Source organism: Amblyomma maculatum, unplaced genomic scaffold (genome assembly GCF_055883805.1).
Source record: "Amblyomma maculatum isolate TAMU_Amacu unplaced genomic scaffold, ASM5588380v1 scaffold_13, whole genome shotgun sequence".
Classification (NCBI taxonomy): Eukaryota; Metazoa; Arthropoda; class Arachnida; order Ixodida; family Ixodidae; genus Amblyomma; species Amblyomma maculatum.
In genome coordinates, this window is record NW_028146738.1 from 31,125,948 (window position 1) to 31,149,806 (window position 23,859).

At 44.5% G+C, this 23,859-nt stretch overlaps 1 protein-coding gene across 1 annotated transcript in view; it reads right to left on the reverse strand.

The window, feature by feature from the left end:
• The window catches only part of LOC146172501 (DNA (cytosine-5)-methyltransferase 3A-like), a 292,512-nt gene extending 268,916 nt beyond the window's left edge, over positions 1 to 23,596 (reverse strand). The window contains exons 1-2 of the mRNA XM_084585778.1: positions 23,558 to 23,596; positions 23,316 to 23,456 (exon numbers count right to left, since the gene is read on the reverse strand). Of these exons, the coding sequence (XP_084441904.1) occupies positions 23,316 to 23,456; positions 23,558 to 23,596 (180 nt within the window). The remainder of the gene's footprint in view (positions 1 to 23,315; positions 23,457 to 23,557) is intronic.
• Between the last annotated feature and the right edge of the window lie 263 nt (positions 23,597 to 23,859).

Consider the following 23,859-nt stretch of genomic DNA (forward strand, 5'->3'; position numbering starts at 1 on the left):
ACCTGCAGTGTCCTGTGTCACTAAGTCCCAAACATTCTCTAAGTAGAAGGCATGTGTAAGACATTGAGGGTCCATTGAAGGGGCAGATGGTGCAAGATGGTCAAAGGTCAAAACTATAGTTGAAAGTGTGCAGTAGCACTCACAGTTGTGTTGGCTCTAGGCACATTAGTGCTTGGTTACACTCGCCATCATGGGCAAAAAAGGAAGGGGGGGGGGGGGGGGAACACGTGGAAGTGTCCCTGGTGTGAAAATTACCCAGCACAAGCTGCCATAGTCCTACAAACATGGACTCCATAAATCACTTCCTTCAGAGCAAGGCACTGGGTTCACCTCTTGTTACTGCTTTGAGTGTAATGAAAGTGGCGACTGTTTGACCATAATTGTTTTTGTTGTTTTGTTGCCATTGTTTTATCTTTTACAGCCTGGTCTGTAGGAAAAGGGGAGGACATAGTTTCAGTGGATAGAATTTGGTGGGAAGGTGAAAGAATGTGCACATAGTGCATAGAGAAGTTGTTTTGTTTACAAGCTTCACTTAGTTTCTACACAGATGAAATCCAGACAGTAATTGAGAAGGAATTTGCTCTGCAAAGGTAATTGTAATGTCATTACTTTTGGGAGCACTAATTAGTAATTTCATTACAATTTTACGACATTCAGCAATTGGTAATGTAACTTAGTTGCCTTTGAACAGCAATTTTGCCCAAGTATGCTCCCAATTGCCCAAGTGTGCTCCCACCACTTGCGTGTGGCCGACATTCGGAAAATGATTGGTAGCTGATTTAGTCGGCTAGTGAACTACGGCAAGTGGTAGGCCCTGAGGTGGCCGTGAGCCATTTTGGCAAGTAGTTCGCCACAAGCTTTGGCCGGACTTCGCAAGCGGACTAAATGCCAGGCACGGCACCAGGTTAATGGCAAGAGTGCAGCAATGCCTCGGCCCGACCGTTGAGGTTGTACATAGAAAAAAGTTATGAAGAGCACGACTGCAACTTTTTTTTTTGCCTTTTACTTGGCTTTGGTTTTTTGCAGTGTTATGTAATTGGCACTTAGTGTGGAACCAAATGTTACATGCTATTTATTGTAAATGTTTTGTTACAATGCTATTGTTTGTTTAACCTGTCGCTCACATTTTTAGTGAACCCTATCTGTTAGTAAAATGTTTTACCAAGTTCTCCTGATAAACAGCAAGCCACGAGGTGACCGCGATTTCATGTGTAAATCTTGTAATTATACTGTTTGCTTGTTACTAAGTGTAGCAATAGGTAATGTAACATGAATTATACTCTGGTGCACACACCCCGTACAACCCCCCCCCATTTAGCCCGTCTGACTCACTGAAATTCTGCTGCTATAGGGCAGGGTACTTGAGTGGACGCAACTTCGCATTGTAAGTGGGAAAAACGCTATTGTGTGAAATAAAAGAAGCAGACAGAAGAGAAAAAGCACACGGGGGCAGACATGCACAGGGCACAGGCAAGCCTTGGCCAGCGAACGTTCCAGCAGGCAAGCAGAGACAAACTGCACAGGGCACAGGCAAGCCTTGGCCAGGGAACGTTCCAGCAGGCAAGCAGAGACAAACTAAAAACATGACTTCGCAGCTGGAGAAGAGAAATGCATACACGGAAGGAGACCTGGCCAAAACAAACCGACCACGCGCTCGGACGTTTTGAAGGAAGGGCGGAAAAGAAAGGGAGGGAATGGTGGAAAGTGCAGGGCAACTGTGTCACCCCTGCAGCTAGAAAGTTGGTGGCGAGCGTTCCTGACTGGGTGAGAGAAGAGAGTGTACACGCCGACTTTGAAGAGAGCATGAAGTTTTGTGGTATTTGTATACTTTTTTTGGGAGAGCTCTTTTCGAACAAAGTTGTCTTGCAAGCAAATATATGAAAAAAAATGAAGGAAAACGATTATTGACCAGGTTATTAATCTCATACTTTTTTCTCACAACAGACTGGTAAAGCTAAGAGCCGCGGGAAAACAGGCCAGCGTCCTTGTCATTCGGTTTTGTTTCTTTGCCTGTGGCCCATTCATCTTTTACGGTTTGCCGGGGTGGGACCGCGGCTCTTTTCATTTTTTTTTTCGCAAGTCAGAGGGGCGCATTTTCGCAGAAAGCAGTCCGATTCTACAGTAGACCAGGAACTACCCCCCTCTCCTCCCCTGCTTCTTGTCAACAGTTCTTGGAAGACTAGCCAGCTTGTGCTCATGGGTGCCTGCTTTCAAGTTCGTTACAAAAGCGTAGAGCACGCGTAGAGTGCAAACCAAGAGACTATCTTGAGTGCGCAAGGACGCTGTACATGTGACTGAAATGTTGGGAATGTGAGCGCGTTTTCCAAAGTTGCGCATTAGTGAAAATTACGAGACAGTCAACTTTGTTACCTTCAATAACTAGGTGCTGGACAACCAGACCTCTTTTTCATTTGCATTTATATATTGTCAGGACAAGTGACTGTGGTAGTTTTCAATTGCTGTACCCTTTCAGTAACTCCGCCAAGCCATCCTCAAGTAACATGCTCCTCCGGTGCATTTGGACACAAAAAAATCGGCTCCCCTTTTTTTTCTCAAATAATGGGAGTGTGGTTTCATAGGAATGAAACAGTTGATTTTTATTCATTTTATTAGTATTTTTTTTTACAGATTGTTTTGATTCTTCTCATTTTTTTTTTGCTTGTTATTGTCCACTCTTGGTCTGCGAGAGACATATTTTCTCAATGCATCCTGCATATCAATACGAGTTTGAGACCCCTATATTGTACAGCATGATTGACAATTAAGAATATTTATTGACAGCTACACGAGGTACGCACAAGTAAAAAAGCTAATTGAAAAGAATTCTTTCCTGAAGCAGCTGCCACAATTTCAGGTTTTTGTTGTGGCTTGCAAAATAATAATATGGAGAACTTTTAGGTAATTTTAATTAATTTTAAGGTAAGGTGTGAACATGTATCAAAAGTGATTAGAGCAAATTATCTGTCGTACGTACTAAGCCAAGAGATCGCTTTACACAGAACCATTTACACAGAAGGGAACCAAAGAAATTTTATTGATAATCATGGAAACAGTAAAGACAATAAATAATGTTTCAGTAAAACAGTAAACAGTACAAAACATATAAGGTAGCGGCAAGAAATATATGATGCAGTGGGTAAATTTCTGGTCACACATTATATATCAATAATGCAGCTGCAACAGGACTGCCTCGGGAGCTCTGACCACCTAACAAATTTCCAGACAGTTGATTGCTCCTTTGGGCTCACACATATAAGCGTGAGCCGCAGGGTTGCGTCTTTTAAGACAAGAACCTAGTTCAAATCACTTTGATCTACAAGTGGCCTTCCTGAGGTGGATGTGCCGAGTCAACAACCTCCAGACAAAGCTTTGCTCTCCAAGAGCTAACAGCTCACTATGTCTAGGGGAGAAGCACTAGCATGGGGAGCAGTAGACGATGGGGTCGCCAACAAAACATGACCGCGTTCCTATTCTGCCAAATGATCAATCCCGCAGACTTCACTAAACGTTGTCTGAACGCTTCACGCAGCCTTTCTCTGTGCGACGAAAAAGTTCACGGCACTAGGCAGTTGAATGTCCAAGCTGCGATGCAGTCCTCAAGGACACATGCATGTGAGACTCAACCTGAGCACAGTTAATACAGTGCATATAAATATGCCAGCTGTAAAGCCTGTCTTAATTTGGTGGGGATCAAGTACGCTACACTCAGTGCGCCACCGAAAGTCTCTTCCAGCACACGGGAGATTGGGTGCAACAGGAGTCTTCTACTTCGCATACCTTTAGCCCATATGTCTAGGGACGCAGAATAGCAGAGCACTTCGCAGAGATTAGATACGGTCATTGCTATCCATGCTTCGTCTACAAACATCTCCTCTAACTATGCGAACACATGCGCCTGTTTCCCCTTACCATGCACTACAAACATCTGCCTTCTACTTCCAAGCCAGTGTAAAGTGAAGGCTGCCCAATGTAGCCTATGTGATCCACTAATTCAGACACCCATTAGTGCACAACAAAGGGCAGAATGAAGACAAAGCCTCACCACCAAATAGGCCTCACCACCTTGCTATAGTGAAAATATAATCAAAGTACATTGACTTTGCAAGAGGAATACACATTAAGAGAAAACACGTGCTAAGACAAGCAGGGTCGTATCATTGGGGAGGCTGGATTAAAAAACAATCAAGGGAACACAGATGTGTGAAAGTTGGCACCTTTTATCAGAAGTTTCATGCATTCTTTAATTAGCTATAACTTTAGGATGAACAAGATGTCCGAGATTATTGAGTTAATAGTCTATCCCGACATCGGCACGAAGCCGTGTGTGACGCATGCACGCACGACCACATGCACTTACGTACATATGCAATCACACAGAATAAATTGTTCCACAACCTTACACAGTGATGATACGATGAAATAGTTAATAATTGAACGAAGGAAATAAAAATTTTGGGGATGCTCAAGCTTCCCAAGCATAGACTGTTACGTCGACAGGATACGACACCTTCTCATTCTTACTTCTATTTCGGTGGACAACCGCAGTTATTTGTAAATTGTTTATAGGAAAGTGAAGGCACAGCATCTGTCACAGATCCCGGTAGAAACCTGATCCGCACATCCATATTTACTACCATGTTCCGAATATTTCACACCAAACTCGACAATACTCAAGTGAAAACCGGAGTAGCGAGGTAGCTTTTGGACCAAACGAGCTGTAACGCTTCACATAATATACATATGCTGCACTCTCGACAGTGTCGACATGAGGATAAATGGAACAGCTTGGGATAAATATTTGCCCACCTCAGTTAAAACACAGGAATTAAGAAAGCTTTATTTCTGATTTATCAATATGCCGAGGCCGACTGACTTTATCCAGAACACAAATGTGGTCCTGATAGTTTCCAAATAAAAATGAAAGGCACGCAATGAGCCGATCACCCGGATGATTCGCCTGTCGAACATAACTTCCTGCAAACAGAAGCATTGGTAAAGGAGTAACCTTTGGTTCTTTTAAGAAAATTCAAAAGGATTATGTTTTGAGAATCCCGCACAACATGATGAGGATCGATTGGCTCCTGCACCAGTGGCGGTCTACATTGTGTTAAATTCTTTAACATCAGCCTCGCACGCAAAAATATGGTATGAAATGCCAGAATATATATGAAGTTTCTCGAATCCCCTTTTCCCCAGCCGCGTATTCACTGCTGCTAAATATATCATAACATTGTGCATATCAAAGTAAAGTTTCCTGCAATACAGCAGTTTTCCCTCCAAGTTCCATGAGGCAGCAGGCAAACAGGAAAAAAGTGAAAAATTCGTACCATTGAAACAGCTAATTTTATGTAGCATTGACACTATATCATTTGAGCCTGCTGATATACACTGCTCAACAAAAGGTGATTTTAACGGTTATTCATACATATTTTGAAATAAAGCTTTAACCGCACACTAATTGAGCCGTGGCGGGGATGGCACACTCTGTAGTTGATCCCGAGTTGTCATGAGCTTATGCTTGAATTTGTGAACTGGTAGTAGTAAGTAGTTTTATTATTATAGAAAAATATAAAAATAATAAAGGAAGAAAAAACTTTTTGTCTGCCCTGATATCTGCTTTTGAAATGAGCTGAAGCACCTGAACTGGGGCGGCAAAAATAAAAGGATAGCAGGAGACAGGTAGGAGAAATCAAAGAGGTGAGTGACATAGAAAAAGGATGAACTGGTAGGTGCTGATTGTCTGAAGCATACTTAGTATTAAGTGCCTAGGATTTGCGGAGTAAACTGCTATAAACCTACGAATGTAATTGGTCATTTTTTTACGGTTAAATGGTAACCTCAGCATTAAAACAACCTCATCATAAAGTTAACCTATAACCTAACCCTAAGCAAACTCACGATAAACCGAAGAGATCAGGTGCCTTTAAGGATTAGATGTTAACCGTCAATTACTTTTGCCAGTGCCCTCAAAGCCTATCAACCCTAAACGCCCATAAATTCATTTTGCATGTATAAGCCTAGGTGAGTTTACTTTTCGTACGGGGCCAAAAAAAGAGGCGGTGAACTTTTATGAGCTTTCACCCAGATCCGGTGAACAAATGGACAAAATATTTTTGTGAGGAACTTGCAGCAGTTACTATGTGGTTCAATTGGCATTTACCAGCTTAAGCTGAAGGTCACGGGCTTTAGTCGAGCTCCAAGCCCCATTATGATGGAAACTGCAAAAACGGAAATGTGCTTTGCGATCGATATGACAGCCCGAGGTGCTCTAAATAACCCATGTACTATTTTGGGACATATAAATTCGCATGAATTATATAATCTGTGCAAAAGCACTCATAACGTACAGTGTTCTGCAACTCTATCGGAACCGTCTTGGAAAATTTTCCCACCTCGACCAGTGGGAAAATTTTCCAAGACGGTTCTGATAAAGTTACAGAACACTGTATACGTAGGTCGTGCTATTTTGGCTAAATGAAGCTGCAGGTGTTCTACTGCCCCACATTTGCTTTGTGTGAAAGATATTCGGTTAAAAGAAACTTACATGCATTCACTCCAAGCCATATTTTTTTCATGCAAAGAACAACACCCGCTGACAGTCAAGACGAGCGCTCCACAAAAGCCGTAGAAAAAAAAAAGAACAGAAATGACCTTGATGCTTGAATGATGGGGGAATAGGGTGAGGAGAAAAAAAGCTGTTTCTCGTTGCGCAAGACCTGCTGCCCCACCGAGTCCATAGGTCCATCTCTTTTCCTCAAAGCAGAAAGAATCATAGGGAGGCGAAAGGCATCGAGACACCCTACTGCGGGGGCGACAGGAATGATGAAGTGGAGAGAAAAAGCAGCAAAAAGAAAAAGGAAAAAGAAGTGCATGCACTGCACAGAGAAAGATTCTCCCGGCTTTGCAGCTTCCCCCCCCTGCCCACCCCGTTAAGGTCACGTGTCCAAATAGCGGGAAAGCATAAGATGCATCCCACTCAGTCGACGGCCAGCCTCTGTGTGAGCACAATGCCCACTGCCTACTTTTATTGTCTGCTTTTATTTCGCTTAAATTCAATCTCTCTCAACCTCCTGCAGCAGTCAGCATTTGAAGAGAACAGCCCACATATGCAGCTGATTATTGCAGCCTCTATACAGATTCTTCGTGCCGAAGTTCCCCAAAACATGCGTAAGTACATAATTTTTTGGTCTTGATCAAAGGAGCTTTTTGCTGGATAGAATATTATACTGCACATAATAATGTATTGTTTTCGAGCATATGCTCATCTTGTTACTGCTTGGATCTTTTTTTTATATATAATTAGTGTGTGCAATGATCGCGCAGGAAGACGTGCTGAGCTGTTTAGAGTCTGGGTCCTTTGTATCTCCTGCCCCAAAATGTTCGCCTTTCAGTTCTTAATATGAAGTGAAACTCAGTGGAGAAGGTTTGCATAGGAGTGCTGCCATCGCTTTTGCTCTAGGCTTAGTAGTATTGTTGTAGTAGTAGTGATGTTTTGTCATGTCAGAATTCTGCCTCGTATTATATATGGATCCGAAAGAATGTCAGCCAAATGTCATAGTTTTGGTCTCGTTATTTTTTAGCTCCATCAGCATCAGGCTTGCAGTGACAGGAAGCGCCACCCACAGGTGGCATCAGTTGTCTGTTTCAATGGTCTCAGTTTCTTCACGCTGCCCCCCCATCTTTTGCAACCACAGCATCACCATGGTGCTTGCAATGTACGCTCAGCTAGTAGCAAACAGATCGCACCTCGCACAATGCAGGAATGGCAAAAACAGCACTAAGCCTTTTCTCCCATGGGCCTCACCAACCATGCTGGCCATGTCCTAAAGGGGAATCACAGGCTCCGAATGTGGCCAGAGTTGAGGTGCTCCGCGAAAAGGTTATGCAGCGCTTGAGGAGCATTGCCGTCGGCATCACCCAGACCAGCCAGGCCACTTCGGCAAGCTGCTACTGCGGCTTCAAGCTTTGCGTGGTATCGGGCTCAAGGGCCACATAATGGGCTTTTGCCGCGCGAGATGGACTTATTGTTGTCCGATGGTGGAACAAATCACTGCCACATCGGAGCAGCTATTTGAGACCTATGACCCCTTTCCCAAACATTTCACCCCAGAGCCGAGCACCAGGCTGGGGGAAAGCTTGTACCCATTGAAAAACCAGTGGGTACCCACCGGCACCAGGGATCAAACCTGGTATCTCCCGAACACGAGGCGGATGCTCTAATACAAAGCAACAAGGCCACTAGAATTCCTAGGGTCACATTTTCAAAACAATGCGATAACGAACATGTTTAGAGGAAAGGCTTTCAGCAAAGGACTCTCGAAAGACGACACATCGAACGATGGTGATCGCGAAAATACTTCCATGCCATGCACTGTGCTAGCGCAGGCCCTGCTAACTGACAGTTCATGTGCTGCCATCCCGCATTCGAGCTGTAAGTGGCCTACTGATTTAAAACTGAAGGGCCATGTCGCCTCCGAGATTGCCAGGCCAAATGTGAGCTGCTCTTCCCCTCACACTGCATAAAATTCTCTGATCAAGCGTGTCAGCATGAGAAGAGGAGCAAACCAACAACAACGCATGAAGGTGTGTGGCCCTATTCAATGCCTGGCACACAGTGGTGTTGAATACGAAAGCGTGAAGCAACCACAAAATGTTATGTAAATAAAATACTTTTGTTGATCTTTCTTCACTCGCATTATACATGAATGACAACTTTTTTCCCATTTTCACTATTCTAAAATTACACCTTGTATTATATGCAGATTTTTACAGTAAGTGATAGTCTGAATTACTGTAGATTGTGCAAGCTCTCAATACAAATGCACAGAATAAAAAGAAAAAGTCAATGTTGCCTTCACAAGTTTGCAACAATATCTGTGGTGGCTAGATGGTTGAATAAATTTAGAATAGCACTCATCGTGTGCATATACAATGAATATGCTATGTTGAATGAACCCAAACTTCAAGACGGCTTCACTGCACCAGTATTATTATTCACACACAAATAGTATACCTATATAAGTTTTCTTAGACTGGCATCACAGAAGGTGGCAAACACCTCTGCTAGAAAACATTCCCGAGAAATGAAGGTTCAGCAAGATGATGCAAGTTCATTTCTCAGAAAGCTCATCCCCCCTCGTTTTGTGAAAATGTTTGCTGAAAACCCAATACACCACACATCTACTTAAAACAGTAGCAACACCAGGGCTTAAAGTCTGGCATCATCAGAGAGGGGTTTCTACTGATTCGAGCACAGGTGGGAAGGGATGTAAAAAGGAAGAGAAAGAAAGCAGCTGTTAGCCTGCTTCTAACATCGTTTTATACAAATGTGAGATATTATTTTTCCTTGTCATGGAGTTATAGAAGATACGTTAATGGTTCTTATCAAAACACAGTGCTAAATTGCCAAAACAATAGAAATGTTCTAACAACCACTGACAGGATTAAAAGATGACAGCCTGCTTTCTATTCATGCAATCAGTATACCTTTGAGTGCGGGGGGTCTCAGACACCTTGAGACCCCCTGACTGTAAGCACTGAGCAACAAAACATGCATGTAAAATTCTGAACCGTTTACCTAACAGTGCATGTTTACTTTGCAACACAACAAAAGTGACAGCTTTGTATAACCAATCACAGCATCTCACCTTTGTGAACCGAGCATAAGATATTCAAACAGAAAAGTTAATACTGAAAAGGCCAAATATTTCTTCCCCCAATAATTTGATATGCATGCTAGGCCTCAGCCAATGTCTATGCAATTAAATGTGAGCTATTCTGGACACCTAATAATGCAAACTGGTATGCATGAATGGCTGCATCCAGTTATGACAGTGTAACAAGCAATTATAAAAAAAAGCCTAATTAGAAACCGAGCTCAATAAAGCAGAATCGCTCACACATCTCTGACGTGCACACAATGTTGGGCATGACAACACATCACTATCTCTGAGAACATTTGGATCACAAGTTTCAGTTTTACAGCTCTGACTTCTTGCCAATCTACAGTAACGGTGGCAACCAGCAAGTAACAGCCAGCAAAAAAGCTAACCTAGCCGAGCATAGTTTTGGATGTACAGTAAAAGCTCGTTAATTCGGACTTCTAGGGTCCGTAAGATATGTCCGAATTAACCGAATGTCCGAATTATCGAGAGAACAAAAAAAAACATGCACGATTTTATCTCAACATACCTTTATTACTTAAAGTAATCACGGATGTTTGTCTGCTTTCCCGCCGAAACCCGCGCGGATACTATTTTCCTCAGTCCTTCCAGCTGCTCAGCAGCGCGCATGCCATCTGCAGTGCCCCACCAAAATTAAACCTTCATTTCTTCGTTTCCAACTCTAGCAAAGTGCCTTTCCTGACGGTTTTTCACACTGAACTTGGGATTGCGGGGCCTATCCACTGCTGGGTCTAACACAACAAGGGCCTCTGCTGCTTCCTTCACAGTGCGAGGGGGCCGAGGCTGCTCCTCTCGTAGCCCCTATTCCTCCTCCGTATCTTCGCCGTGCAGTACGTCCCGGACAATTTCTTCCTCAGTTAGAGAGCCGGCTGGGACAACACCGTCATCAATGCTGATGTAATCGGCGAGTGTCACGGCATAAAGCAGCACACCTCCGAAATCCGGGCAGACATCTGCATTGTCGTCTAGAGACATTTCTGCCACTGTGTCATTGCAGGGCTCAGGCAAAACGAAGCCACTGTGTCGGAAACAGTTAGCGATGACGTGCGCATGTGTTTTCTTCCAAACGTAGGCAAGAATGTTGACCGCGCTCAGAAGATCCACGTCATACTGCTTACCGATTCATTGCACAGTAGCATGCGTTACAGCACGCGCCTGCGGTATTTAGTCTTCACATACTGAATTATACCTTGGTCCATCGGTTGGAGGGCCGATGTAGTGTTGGGCGGCAAAAAAATAACTTCAATATTGTTCAGTCTGGTGGCACTGTTATGTGCACTACAGTTGTCAAGGACAATTAACACTTTGCGGTTCTTCGCGGAAAACTGTCGGTCTAACTTTTGTATCCAGCCGCGAAAAATTTCCGATGTCATCCAGGCCTTTTTATTAGCCCGGTACACCACCGGAAGAGCAGGCACGTTCTTAAAGCACCGTGGCTTTTGTGCCTTTCCAATGACGACAAGCGGCAAGCACTCAGTCCCTGTCATGTTTGCGGCTAAAATAACGGTGACTCGTTCTTTACTCCTTTTTCCTCCGATGCAGGGATCTCCTTTCATTGTCACAGTCTTGTCAGGCATTGCCTTAAAGAAAAGTGCTGTTTCATCAGCATTAAAAATGTCATTTAGATCATATGCTGCGATATGTTCCAGCAGCTGAGCGTTCTTCCACTTGTTGGCAACATCTTCGTTGACGGCACCTCTTTCGCCGCACAGTCTTGAAAACGAGACCATGTCTGTCTCTAAAGCACGCAGAACCCTTTTGACGCTTTGAATCCATCGATATACATCATCAGTGCAAACCTCTCGGCCTGCGCCATGATGAGGGGTCCACTCAATGGGAGGTTTGCATCACGCGAGTTGACCACCCACCGAAGCAAGGCTTCTTCCAACTCCGGATGAGCTGCTGTTCGCAGACGCTTTCTTGACGCTTGGAACGTCTCGCTTTCGAATGCCTGAAGAATCTGTTCTTCATTTTTTACATATGTGCTTAAAGTACTCCTTTTAACGTAATATTTTTTCATTGCTTCTTGTCGGGAGAGTCTGTTCTTAAGGGCCCGCAAAATTTCAACTTCGGTAGCCAAGTCCTTGACCTCGTAGCTCTTTGGCCGTTTCGCCGGTGTTGCCATCGGGGACAAGTGCGGTGATACCAGCGCACAACAGAGAAGCAATGAGCCGCACTAAAGCGAGCAGTCTTCAATACAACAGCGTAGCGCACCGACAGCAGCAAAACGACAAAATGGCACCGCCAGTAACGTCGACTCGTGAAAAAACAAGAAAAAGCTCCCGTCCAGCCACAAGTCGAGCCAAGTTGATTAATTGATGTGCATGGCGATGCTGCTTTTGGGTATCGCCATTGTGCCGCGCTCGTCTTATTTTCGTTTTCGAGCCACGGTAGCTGCCCGAAGTTGTCCGAATTATCCGTTGTGTGGTCAAATCCGTCCGAACTAACGAGAGTTTCGTCCCATAGACTCCTTTACATAATTCTGGGGACCAGGCGCGAAGGTCGAATTATCCGATTTTCCAAATTAACGGGAGTCAAATTAACGAGCTTTTACTGTAATTGGCGTGTATGTGATTTCCATTCTACATTTTTTTCTGGCCACTTCAGTGTTGCTAAGCCATTCCCTCTGCTTCCATCAGAGTGGGTTCATTCTTCCAATGAGCCCAAATTGTATGTTCATCACAACGCATTCAGTTTGTATGATGTCAACTTGTCTCTGGAATTAATGAGCCTTTGCTGAATTATTGAATATAACGTGAAGTAGTGTATTATTGGTGAAATGTTTAGTACCCTGTAACACGTGTAATAATATGGTGATAAGCGGCATTAACAAAGATATACAGTCGAACCTCAATGTAACGAAATTCGCGATGTAACACATTTTTTTCATTTCGCGATCACTTCCCCACTGAAAACCATGTATTTTTTTTCGCGATTTAACGAAGTAATTTTGTACCGCACTTTCGATGTAATGAAGTCCTTGCGCATCGTATACATGTGCCAGGAGCGACTTTCGTAATTGAATGAGAGATAAAAGTTTAGCCGAGACAAAATGCATTTTGTATTTGCCCTTTTACGCGCCAATTTTGCCGGCAGTCGGAAATCTGCGAAAACGTACAGCCGCACCATCTGTGGTACGCATACAAAATCCGTGGCATGGAAGTTTCAAGACGCGTCACGCCATGATGCCACTGGAGAGTCGGAGACTCGGAACGTGAAAGCGCGAACCGGAAATATGCGTACGTGAGGCCTGAGGAGGCTGACAAAGAGCATCGCGTTGTTGAGCTCGACTGAGGCTTACGAACAGCAGCAGCGTTTCTTTGGCTTGGCTCCGTTCATTGTGCAGTGAGTTTTGTGTCTAAGATGAGTGCTCCTCGCAAGAGAAAAGTTTTGTCTATGGACATAAAAGCCAAGATCATCACTGAAGTAATGAACGACGAAAAGAAGACTGTTGCCGAAAGGTATGGACTTTCACAGAGTTCCCTGTCTACGATTCTTAAATTGAGACAGCATTGTGACTGCCGTTAGTGCGGGTGGCTCGGGCCTGCAGCGGAAATGATTAAAGGAGGCAAGCTACGTCGACGTAGAAAAGGCCCTCTTCACGTGGTTCTTCGATATGCATGCCAAAAACATGCCGTTGAGCGGGGCCATTCTACAACAGAAGGCCCTGAACTTCGTTTGCATTCTTGGGTGCAACGACTTCAAAGCCAGCAGCGGGTGGCTCCAACGATTTAAGGAGAGGCACAACATTGTTGGAAAGGTGGCCAGTGCCGAGTCGGCTGAGGCGAACGAGATTGGAGCATCTGACTGGCTGCGTGATCGTGTCCCGGGCATTTTGGCATATTTCGACGTCGCCGACATTTACAATGCCGTGACGAGACGGCATTTTCCTATCGGCTGTTGCCAAAGAAAACGTTGCCGCTGCGAAATGAAAAATGCCATGGTGGCAAGCACAGTAAGCAGCGTTTAACTGTTCTTTTCTGTGCCAACATGAATGGCAGTGATAAACGCGTGCCATTTGTAATTGGAACAAGTGAGAAGCCACGCTGCTTTAGCGGCAAGAAAACGATGCCGGTGAAATACACGTCAAACACGAAGGCGTGGATGACACGGGATTTGTTCACAAAATGGCTGAAGGACTTGGATGCTGAAATGCGCAAGCAGGAAAGAAGCATCTGCCTACTTGTGGACAACTGCTCCGCGCATCATTATCGAGACTGTGCGCTCACCAACAGCGAGCTCGAATATTTTCCCGCAAATTGCACCTCCCTGATACAACCACTGGACCAGGGTATTGGTATTATTAACAGCGTGAAGTGTTCGTACCGCAAGCGGGTGATTGAAAGGCTGCTGCTGAACATTGAGCTCAAAAGAGAGACCAAAATCAACGTATTCATGGCCTTGGAGATGCTATCGCAGTCATGGGAGTCAACGAGCAGCGAGATTATAGCGAACTGCTTCAAAAAGGCAAGCTTCAAGGATAGCATGCACTAAAACCAAGAACTGGGTTGCGAAGCTAATGACGACGACCACGAAAGCATGCCATATACATCCAGCACAGACGTCGGTGACTCGTGGCAGCTGCTCTGTGATCAGGGTGGTGCTCCCAGCGACGTGATGCTTGAAGACTGTTCTCAGCGACGCTTCTGCTCTTACAACTGAAGAGCTGGATGATGCCGCTATAATTCAGTGTCACCGACATGGGAATAGAGGATGACGACTGTGACCAAGATGCCCATGTGGCGAGCAGCGTGCCTACACCAATGCAAGTCATAGATGCGCTGGATGTTCTGCGTGCGCACGCGGGTGCGCATTCACATGAGCAGGCCTTGGTAGCCCTGTCTACATACGAGCGCCTTATAACGCCGACGCTTATTAAAAAGTGTCAGTTGAAGTTGACGGAGTTCTTTGCTGCCAAATGAACTGGATCGACTGCACATACTCCACAAAGTTCCAATGAACATTTTTTGCATTCATGAAACAGTCTCGTAATTCCATGAATAACATGACCATTGAGTTAGTAAACCGAATTTTCTTGCAGCATCCGTTTTTTTTTGCGTGCGATGTCCTCGTAGAAAAAAAAAAAGTCCAGTGTTGACAAACTGATAGAGCTAGGTGACCGCACCGTTAAAACGGGCGAGCGGCGAAAGAAAAATGAAATAAAAACGTGCCCTGGTCGCATACAGCGATTAAAATAAAGTGCAGAGCAAGAAAAGCGACATAATAAAGCACTGATAGAAACCGTTCACTTAACCGTCACATAAGCATTCGCCAAGCACTGTCACGAGCACAATCCCACCGTCAGCAAGAACGAGCCATGCCCAAGGTAGCCGCGCCGGCGTGAGCGATGCGAACATATTTTTCTTTATTTTTTCCCCATTGATGCGTCCCCACCTGCAAATGTTAAATGATAATGATGATGATGATGCCAGTGGCGACATCTTGTGGCGGCTTGGAGTACTAGGCACTGCGCTCATTCTTTGCTATGCGCACAGGGAGAAAAATGATGCTGTCGCGGTGTTTGCTATCACTCATTATGCTCCTGATACAGAAAAAAACATCCGGTGCCCTTGTTAGAGCTACTATTACTAGATTTTCTTGCATATTCCCTCAATAAGTGCTTTACAAGTTCCCATCAACTAGCAGTGCTCAGCGAACCAGTTATACTTTATTTTGACAGCTGAAACATGGGAACCTCGACGTAAAGAAATTCGCGATGTAACGAAATTTTCAGCTGCAAGTAAGACTTTGTTATATCGAGGTTCAACTGTACCAATGCCACAATGTTCATCATCATCAGCAGAGTTCAATGCACTAATTCCACTCTCAGAATACTGTGTACATTTATTTCACAAAACTTCCTAACCCAACTTTCTGCTGATCTCTACGACCTTTTCTTCACTCTGTCATTCCCTACATAGTGTACAATACTAAATCATGCTGCAGCAACCTGGCGTTAGTATTAATCTCTGCACACTACACGGCCTGGCCAAGAAGTAATATTTCTGCATTAATGGGGGACACGGGTCCTTCGGACCAAACAATTGCGAAAAAATCACTTTTTAGAAAATGTGATTTGCGAAATCAGTAGCTCTTTATCTATCTATCTGCTAAGTTTTTCATCTCTAGGGTGGGTATTTTAGTCACAATGCCAATTTATATATTCGATGTCACCCAAATTTGGGCCGAAAACGACCCCAGAAACAACCATTTTCTGCAAGGCATAGCTCCCATTTTTGCGCGGCACCGTAGCCATCTTGGTCTCATTCGAAAGAGCCATCTTTCATCTTCAAATTGCCGCCTCTGCTGTTTACATTTGCCCATTGATCGCATAAAAAATAGCAAAAAAGAAAACGAGGCATTTGCAATCCCATTGGCTTTCGGGGTGCATGTGACGATAAGGCGTCACCGCATTGGTGCAGCTGGCTGACGGCGTCTGCTCGGCGCGCCCGAGCCGCAGGGAGACGGCGGAGACGTGACGCCGGCCGCGCTTATTTCCGAACCGCGAGGTGCGTTCACGCAAGAATTTGTGAAAAAAAGTAAAAAAAATAGATTAATAATCATCTCAAGTGATGCCCTGCCCCGGCTGTGTGCGCTCAGACCGACGAAAGTCGTGCGCCGAACGATCGTGTGTACGAGCTGAAGTAGGCCTAGCGTGCTCCTCAGCACGGGAGACTGCTACTGCCAGCGGTCGCACCCGCCACAACAGTGATATCGCAGGCCACAGCTGAGCCGAAAGATAAGTTCAAAACAGAAAAAGCTTGAACTCACGCAACGAAGCAGTAGACGGATTGTTTTCGTGATGATGACGGTAGCGCGGCGGACAGTCCGCTTGACGAGGTGGAGTTCACGATCATCAGATCTAAACAGTTTGCCGAGATTGGCGAAGCGTAAAACATACGGCGGCGATATTGGCATTTAAAAAAGTGAAGGGGACAAGAAATCACCGTCAAACTTATTCTCCAATGCGTAAACTGCGGGACACGTCGTTTTCGTAGACCTCGCCACGTGTTTGCACCGATCGGACCTCGTTCATAGCCCTTAGTGAATGCACTTGCTTCCAGTGCAATTCAGAGCACTGGGAAGCAGCAAACAGCTCAAAATTACATTTCTTTTCCGCAATAAACATTCCTCACCGCGGTCTTGATGAGGGGACGTAGCAAAATGACGTACGTACAAAAAAAAAAAAAAAACGCTGCCTGCATGTGACTCGCGCAGCCGAAAAAGTGACAACTGAATGTGCTGCAACTGCAAATCAAAATGAAAGAGGCGACACTTGGACGTTGGAAAGCAAGGAGACTACATTCCTGGAGGTTTCTAGCCATTTTAAATTGTAAATGTCTGCATTGCACCAGTGAATGTCTGTTAAATAATCCCGTTTCTTTTTTGCTCTTTTCTCAAAACATGCATTGTCGAACACTTGCAGTTTTGCGGCCTTAATATCTCGGTACCTATTGAAGATAGAGTAATAATTTCTTTTTCAGCATGAAGCCAAATATGTGGAGCACACAATGTTGCAAGAAGATTTTTTTAATTTCTTGTTCAAAACTTTTAAAATGGCTTTTTTTGTGACCATTATATGCTATATTTTGCCCTTTGAACTGTTATGCAATAAAACAAGAAATAATTGCTTAATCAAAAAATTGCTTGCAACATTGTGTTCCACATTCTTTCTAGTGTCCAGCAATGTGTTCATCTAAAGTTTTTCTTCAGTGGTCATTTTGTAATTGTTCGTGTAAGAGTTAGAATAATTTGTGTAATATCTCGTGAAATAATTGGATCACAAAAGAAATAATTGCAGTTTTGGAATCTGCACAAAAAACTACACAAACCCACCAAGTTGCATCAATTTTGATTGGTAAATAACGAAAATAGTTTTAAGACCAGTGTCCCCTTAAGCCAAGAAATGCTCACCAATTACAGTTAGATCGGATATGGCCCACTTGACCACACCAGAAAATTTGTGTGACAGACCATTTTTTGCAATAGTCACTGTACATGAAAAAACATCCAAGAATGAGGCACTATAAGTCTGGCTACAGTTGTTCAGCTCCATTTAGTTTCGTACATTTTGATACAGATTTCAGAAATTTTTTGTAAACTCTTGTAAATTCTCACTGTCCCTTGAATTTAAGTGCCACCCGTTTTGCTCTACCATATACATTCATTGAGCCATCGCATGCAAAGCAACCTGCACACCTGTCTGATGAGCGATGCCTCTTAGATAATAGAGAAGCCAAAGGTACAAGAAACAAAAATCACTACCAGGGTTGCAATGCTACTGGCTGTCATAGAAAGCTCTGCCTTAGTTCAAGATGCAGGACAATCTGCGGCTATCCACCATAAGGGCCTTAGGAAATGAGTCACACCAAATTCATTTTTGTTCACTGCACACAATACTGTGGATCACACAGTGCATGTCAAGAGCAGCAGCACTGATGCTCTGGGAAAGCTTGGTGAAGCCACCAATACTTCCATGGAATAACAGTCAACTGGTGCCACCCTCATACCTAAATGACCCAGGTGTCTATAATCAGTGACAATCACGCCTGTGTAAACCTACTATCAATGAAAACAAATACCAAGTGCCTGTTATCATTTGCTAGCAGTGCTACATGCATAACTTTTGCATGCACCCAATGACGTTCTGGATTCTCACAACACATCATTAAGTGCACCTGACAGCTTGCAACATCAGAAAAAGAAAATGGCAGTGGCTTAGCTCAGCTATGCCAGGATATACATAGCATGAGGCACTGGTTTAGCTTGGTTAAGCTTTGTCATTTACCTTGGTCCTCCGTTATTACACATCTGGCTATTCCAGTTGTTTACCTGGGTAAAGCTTTATCAACTATCTTGGTTCTCTATGACTACACCACTAGTTCCGCCAGTATGTGTAATGTTATGACCGTGCATGGTCCACACTTGCGCGCTCTATTGTTCGCCTGTAGGCATGGATATGTGCTGTGGATATGTGCTGTTGGTGCAAGGGCACTAAGTGAGCCTGTTTCCATGAATCCTTTTGTGTGAGCCTGTTTTGCTTTGTTGAGACCCTGCAAATGCCAAATTGGCCCTGTCAAGGGAACGTCAAGAAAAATACAAAGAAACGTCGCCCTGTGAGAAATTGCCGGATGTGCTTTTGTTCAATTGTTCACCCTTCCCGTCAAGCGCTATTGTCAAGTGAAGAATGTCTATTGTCCAAAGGAGACGACAAAGTGACACGTCTGCTGACGTACAGGACAAGAAAGGAGCACGGCCATTAGAGGATTTCCCGGGAAGGCAGGAAAGATTTGCAATTGTCGGAAAGGGACAATGCTGGCGCGCACATGCACTTGGGTTTCTGAGAAGGAAATCCACTTGCTGGAACCAGCATATCGGATCTTTGCTGAAGAATAGAAATGTACCTCCTCGCCGTTCCCAAGCTCTTCCCGCCAACAAGTGACCACGCCCAACGAAACAATGCCGGACCAGTCAGTGCATCAGACCATCAGTGCAGTGATGTGTTCGATTGGATGCCGATATCTGAGGGGCGTGCCCTGGAACTGGTTGGTCAGCATCTTCAGAGAGGGGCTGGACATAGGGGGTTTTAAGGACATTGCAGAGCACGAAATGAGGCTCTGAGCCCTGGGTAAACGGCTCATCCAGATGCTTCTCGCTATGAACTCCTAACGCTTGCCATTTTTCTGATATACCCTTCTTTTTCATGTAAATAAGTTTTCTCAAAGTGCCTATAAACCTGCTTGTATATATTTTACCAACTTCGAAGATTCAATCCTTCATCAACCCCGAGTCTCTGCACGCTACCAAGTGAAGGCCAGGTCGACTTAGTCACAGCGTCACGACAGTAATTATGGCTACATTAAAGATGAGTCATTATGCAGTAGTAAATTGTAAAGCATTTATTTATTATTGCAATTCTTATTGTTCTTGTCCTTGTTCTCCAGATTGCTGCTTCTAAATTTCCACAAAGATGGCCCAATGGTCGGTAAAGTAGCAGGTAGCCATCTCTATGGCTCTAACACAGTACTTTGATCGGAGGGTTTGCCTATGGTAGACGAGGTCAATCATAGATCCCCACTGAGTGGTCTGGATGTAAGGATCACTGGCCAGGTTCAGGTTAAACTCTTCTTTCAGAGGAGTGCTAAGAGAGTCCAGCGTCCAGTTATAGTCGCCTTCTACAACACATAGTTCATCTGCAACTCCCCAGCTGATGATCCAGGGGCCACGTGAAGCCAGCGAGAGTGCGGCCAGTGTAGCTCATGCTACACAACGTGCATTGCAACAGCCGTCGTCTGCCACTGAAGCGGTGGTAGGTTCAATGAAGGCCTACAACAGGTACAACCACCAGTGGCAGGCTGGGACTGGTAGCCTCCATCCCAACCCAGCCACCCTCCTCCACCTCTACAATATCAATGCACATTAAAGATCCACAAGTAGTCGACATTACTCCATAGCCCTCCGCTACAGCTCCTCTTTCCACTTTCTCTCCCACCTTCCTCCCTTCCATTACAGAGTGGTACAGGGGTCCACAAAGCAAGTGTGATAGATACTACACCTTTCCTTTCCTGTTAATCAATCGTGATGGTGACGCTCACGAGCCGTGCACAGTGACATCAGTTGCTCCTTGCACATGCACAGTACGATTGCCACAGCCACACGAAGCTAGCGAGAGTGCTGTCATTGTCATCATTTATAGATCATTTTCAGTTCTGAAACTGCACCTCCAAAAGCGCCCGTGTTTTGCACCTAGGCACTGAGATGACGCTGCAGTCGAAGTTTGCACCACGCTGACTACTCGCCGATACGGCAGTGCGACCGACGCTGCAGTAGCTGGGTGCACTAATTTAGGGGGGCTTTTTATCATACAAATATCCTGTTTTTCTGTGTGAATGTCTGCGAATCCTCAGCTGTACTGCACATTTAACCCTGCAGTTCAATGTGGGCGGCAGTATTGGCCATGAATTATTATTCAGTTTACAAGTACCCCGCGTTACCGAATGTTTATCGAACGCAAAATTTTGAAAATAATCATTCCGAGGGTAGGTGGTGACTTTCTGTTATCTTTTTCAGAAATTGTTAGGACTGAGGAAACATATTACAATATGTTTTGAGCCGTAATATTTCAGCAGGCACCGGCGTAACTGGGAGAAGAGACACTTCTCTTCGCCGCCAAATGGCCATTTATCTTACAACTGGGAGACAACGGTGCCCCGGAGAGCCAAATTGTTGCGAACATGAAGCGTGTGCAACACACACTTCTGGGAAGAGGTTATATTGCTAAACTGTACAAACATGTAACATGCGTTTCTCGAAAAAGTGGTCAAAATCTAGCGAGCGGCATGGTCCCGTAGGCAACATGCATTTCCTAGCATATGAAAGAAGAACCACCAGAGTTGCACTAAGTGACACAACGCAAAGCGATGTGCAGATGATACCGAGTAAATCAGCCAAGTGAAATTGAATCAATTGATTGGGGAAAAAAATTTCCGCTTTATGGTTACTTAGAGATCGGCTCTGAATGAAAATGGGCATTGATCATAAGGTGATTTTTTTTTTCATGCAGGCGTACTACTAACAGCTAGTGCCGCAGTCCGCGAATCATTAATCGCAGAATATCTGGCTTCAGACAACTGGTGTTAATGTTACCCATATGGACCTGACAATGACTTCGCTAAGAGATGAAAAAACGATTGTGCACGCTTTGGAAACTATGCAAGATTTGTTGGACCTTTAACAGTGGAGAAACTGTTAACTACAAACAGGACGAATTTCTTTTTAAATATAGAAGGGGTGCAAAGCTTTTGAAAATGATGAAGGTTCAGAAAACATAAAGTGCACTATATTAACCTATAAAAAAAGTGTACTTCGCGGCTGTAATTTCAAGGGGCTGGCTGATTCGTGCGGTTTTAGCCAGCAGAAAAAAATATTAACCAACTCTGGAAAGGGAGTGAAGAAAGCACCAAAAGCCCTTATGAAAGTATATGAGACCTGGCAGGTTAGAATATATCCCAATAACAGGAGGTGTGTCGATCCTTTATAAGGCAGTCCTTTAAGCACCTCAAGCCTAGGATTCAGATTGTATCAACTGTCAGAGGCTTCACACGTACGCCTCACACAGTTTTTTCGGGGTGGCGTGTCTGCTATTGCTCAACACAATAATGATGAGGAAAACGTTAATTTGTACGAAACGTGATGAAAAATGAGTGAGCATAACGAGCATGCTCTCGCTTCCAAGGCAACATACATAGATCACATTGGAAAATCTAAAAAAAAGGGGGACACTAGTGCTCTGCTGTTAAGATGATGTAGCATTTTGCACATACAGACAGTGCTTGTCACTTTTAATTTTTTTTATTTCTACAATTTTTTACTCACCGATACTTAGCATCAGCTAACACTGTCTTTTCGTTCTGAGCAGTACACCTCTTAACCCAGTTTTCATTTTTTCAACTATTTCAATTATTTAATTCATCAACTGCACACTGAAATTTACTTATTTAGCATCCTAGAGCATCGGCTTCCATTCTGAGCATCCTGACACCATTGAACCCCATTTTTCATATTTTTTTCAATTTCTTTAATTCCCCGTTCAATTAGCTTCAGCAATTTCGTTAACTCACTATCGTCTACCACAGACCAATCGGTCATCAATCACTAGAACTAGAGATTACCACGGTACGATATCTTTTACTCAGGCCCCCTTATATTTCCGAAGCGCGATGCGGACAACAACTACTACGCCGATGAATTTTCGACCGGAGTACTTGCATAACCTATCGCTTAACACCTAACACGACTGGCAAGATTGAATGATCATTAAGTGTTGGAGCCTGCGGTGGCACCTGTCATTGTTTGCACGTATACGTAAATGTATATGTACGCAGGCATTAAAACCAAATGGCGAAATACACATGCAAAAAAGTGACTGTTCTGCCCAAAGCAGTAATGATTAGAGATACCCATTTTTTTCTAAGCAGCAATTGTCCTTAGTGTCATGGCACTCAAGTCCAAATGACGCCACTGAGCGTGAGCAACGCTTCAGAGCAGTTCGGGAAGCAGAGTGGAGCGTGGCGCTTATATAGCAGACGATGCTCTTCCCTGGCGCAAAGGTCGACAGTAGCGCCGCGGTGGCGGGAGCAGCAACAGGCCGCCTGCTCCCTGCGGGCGCGCCGAGGAGATATGGAACTGAAAAGGATCTATAAATGTTGGCCACTGTAGCTCACGCTACAAAATGATGGAGATTTAACCCTACTTGAACCTGGTTATAATGAAAGAAACCACCTGCCACAGTGTTTGTGTCTTGACTCTTAAATATTGATTGTACAGCCTCAGAAGCCAGTGTACTTGCCCAGGCAAGATTAAGAGGGCACTGCTGCCACAACCAGTTTGTGGACACGCAAACATTATACGAATTGCTAGACTCTGAACTTGTAGATCAGTGCTTTCGCACACAGAAAAGAGCCAAAACTACAAATATGAACTGAAGATGATTTTATATTGTGCCTTGCGTGATGTCTTTTGGGGAACATGTCAAAAAAAATTTAGAGCCTCTGCCGACAGCTACTGCACTGCTTGACAACCACACACTCCCGCAGTGAGGCCCCATGAAAACAGTGGCCCAGAGAGACCCACCTGGGAGACCTTGTATTCCGCGAGCCAGCAGACCCACACGCGGCCAGACGCAGGTGGTGCCTGGCCACACATGGCCGAGTCTACGACCACAGCTGGCCAAGGACGTGCCGAGCCCAGCTGGCCCCACACCAGGGAGCCAACCTGCATGCAAGAAACTGCTCACTCACACAAGAAACTGTTGGCTCTGCAGTCATGCAGTGGTGTCAGTTCCAAAGAGCTGCAACTTTGATACAACAGCATACATTGTGCCAGCTGACAAGAACATGTTGCAGGAATTCCATCACCTTCCTGCACAGAATCACAGAATGATGTCACTATCTCCTTGTGCTGGCTAGTCTAATTGAGCAATATGAGCCTGTGCTAGAGTGAACTAGGATATACAATGAAGTGGGTGGGAGCGTTTTCCTATGGGACACCTGTCCACACAATACCACACAAAGTGGAGGCACTTCTATCGGCTACTCTTTAATGCATTTACAAATTGCTGTGGCTTTTCTTAGTTTGTCTGCAAGGAGATCGGTAACTCGTCTTACGCTGCTTGTGT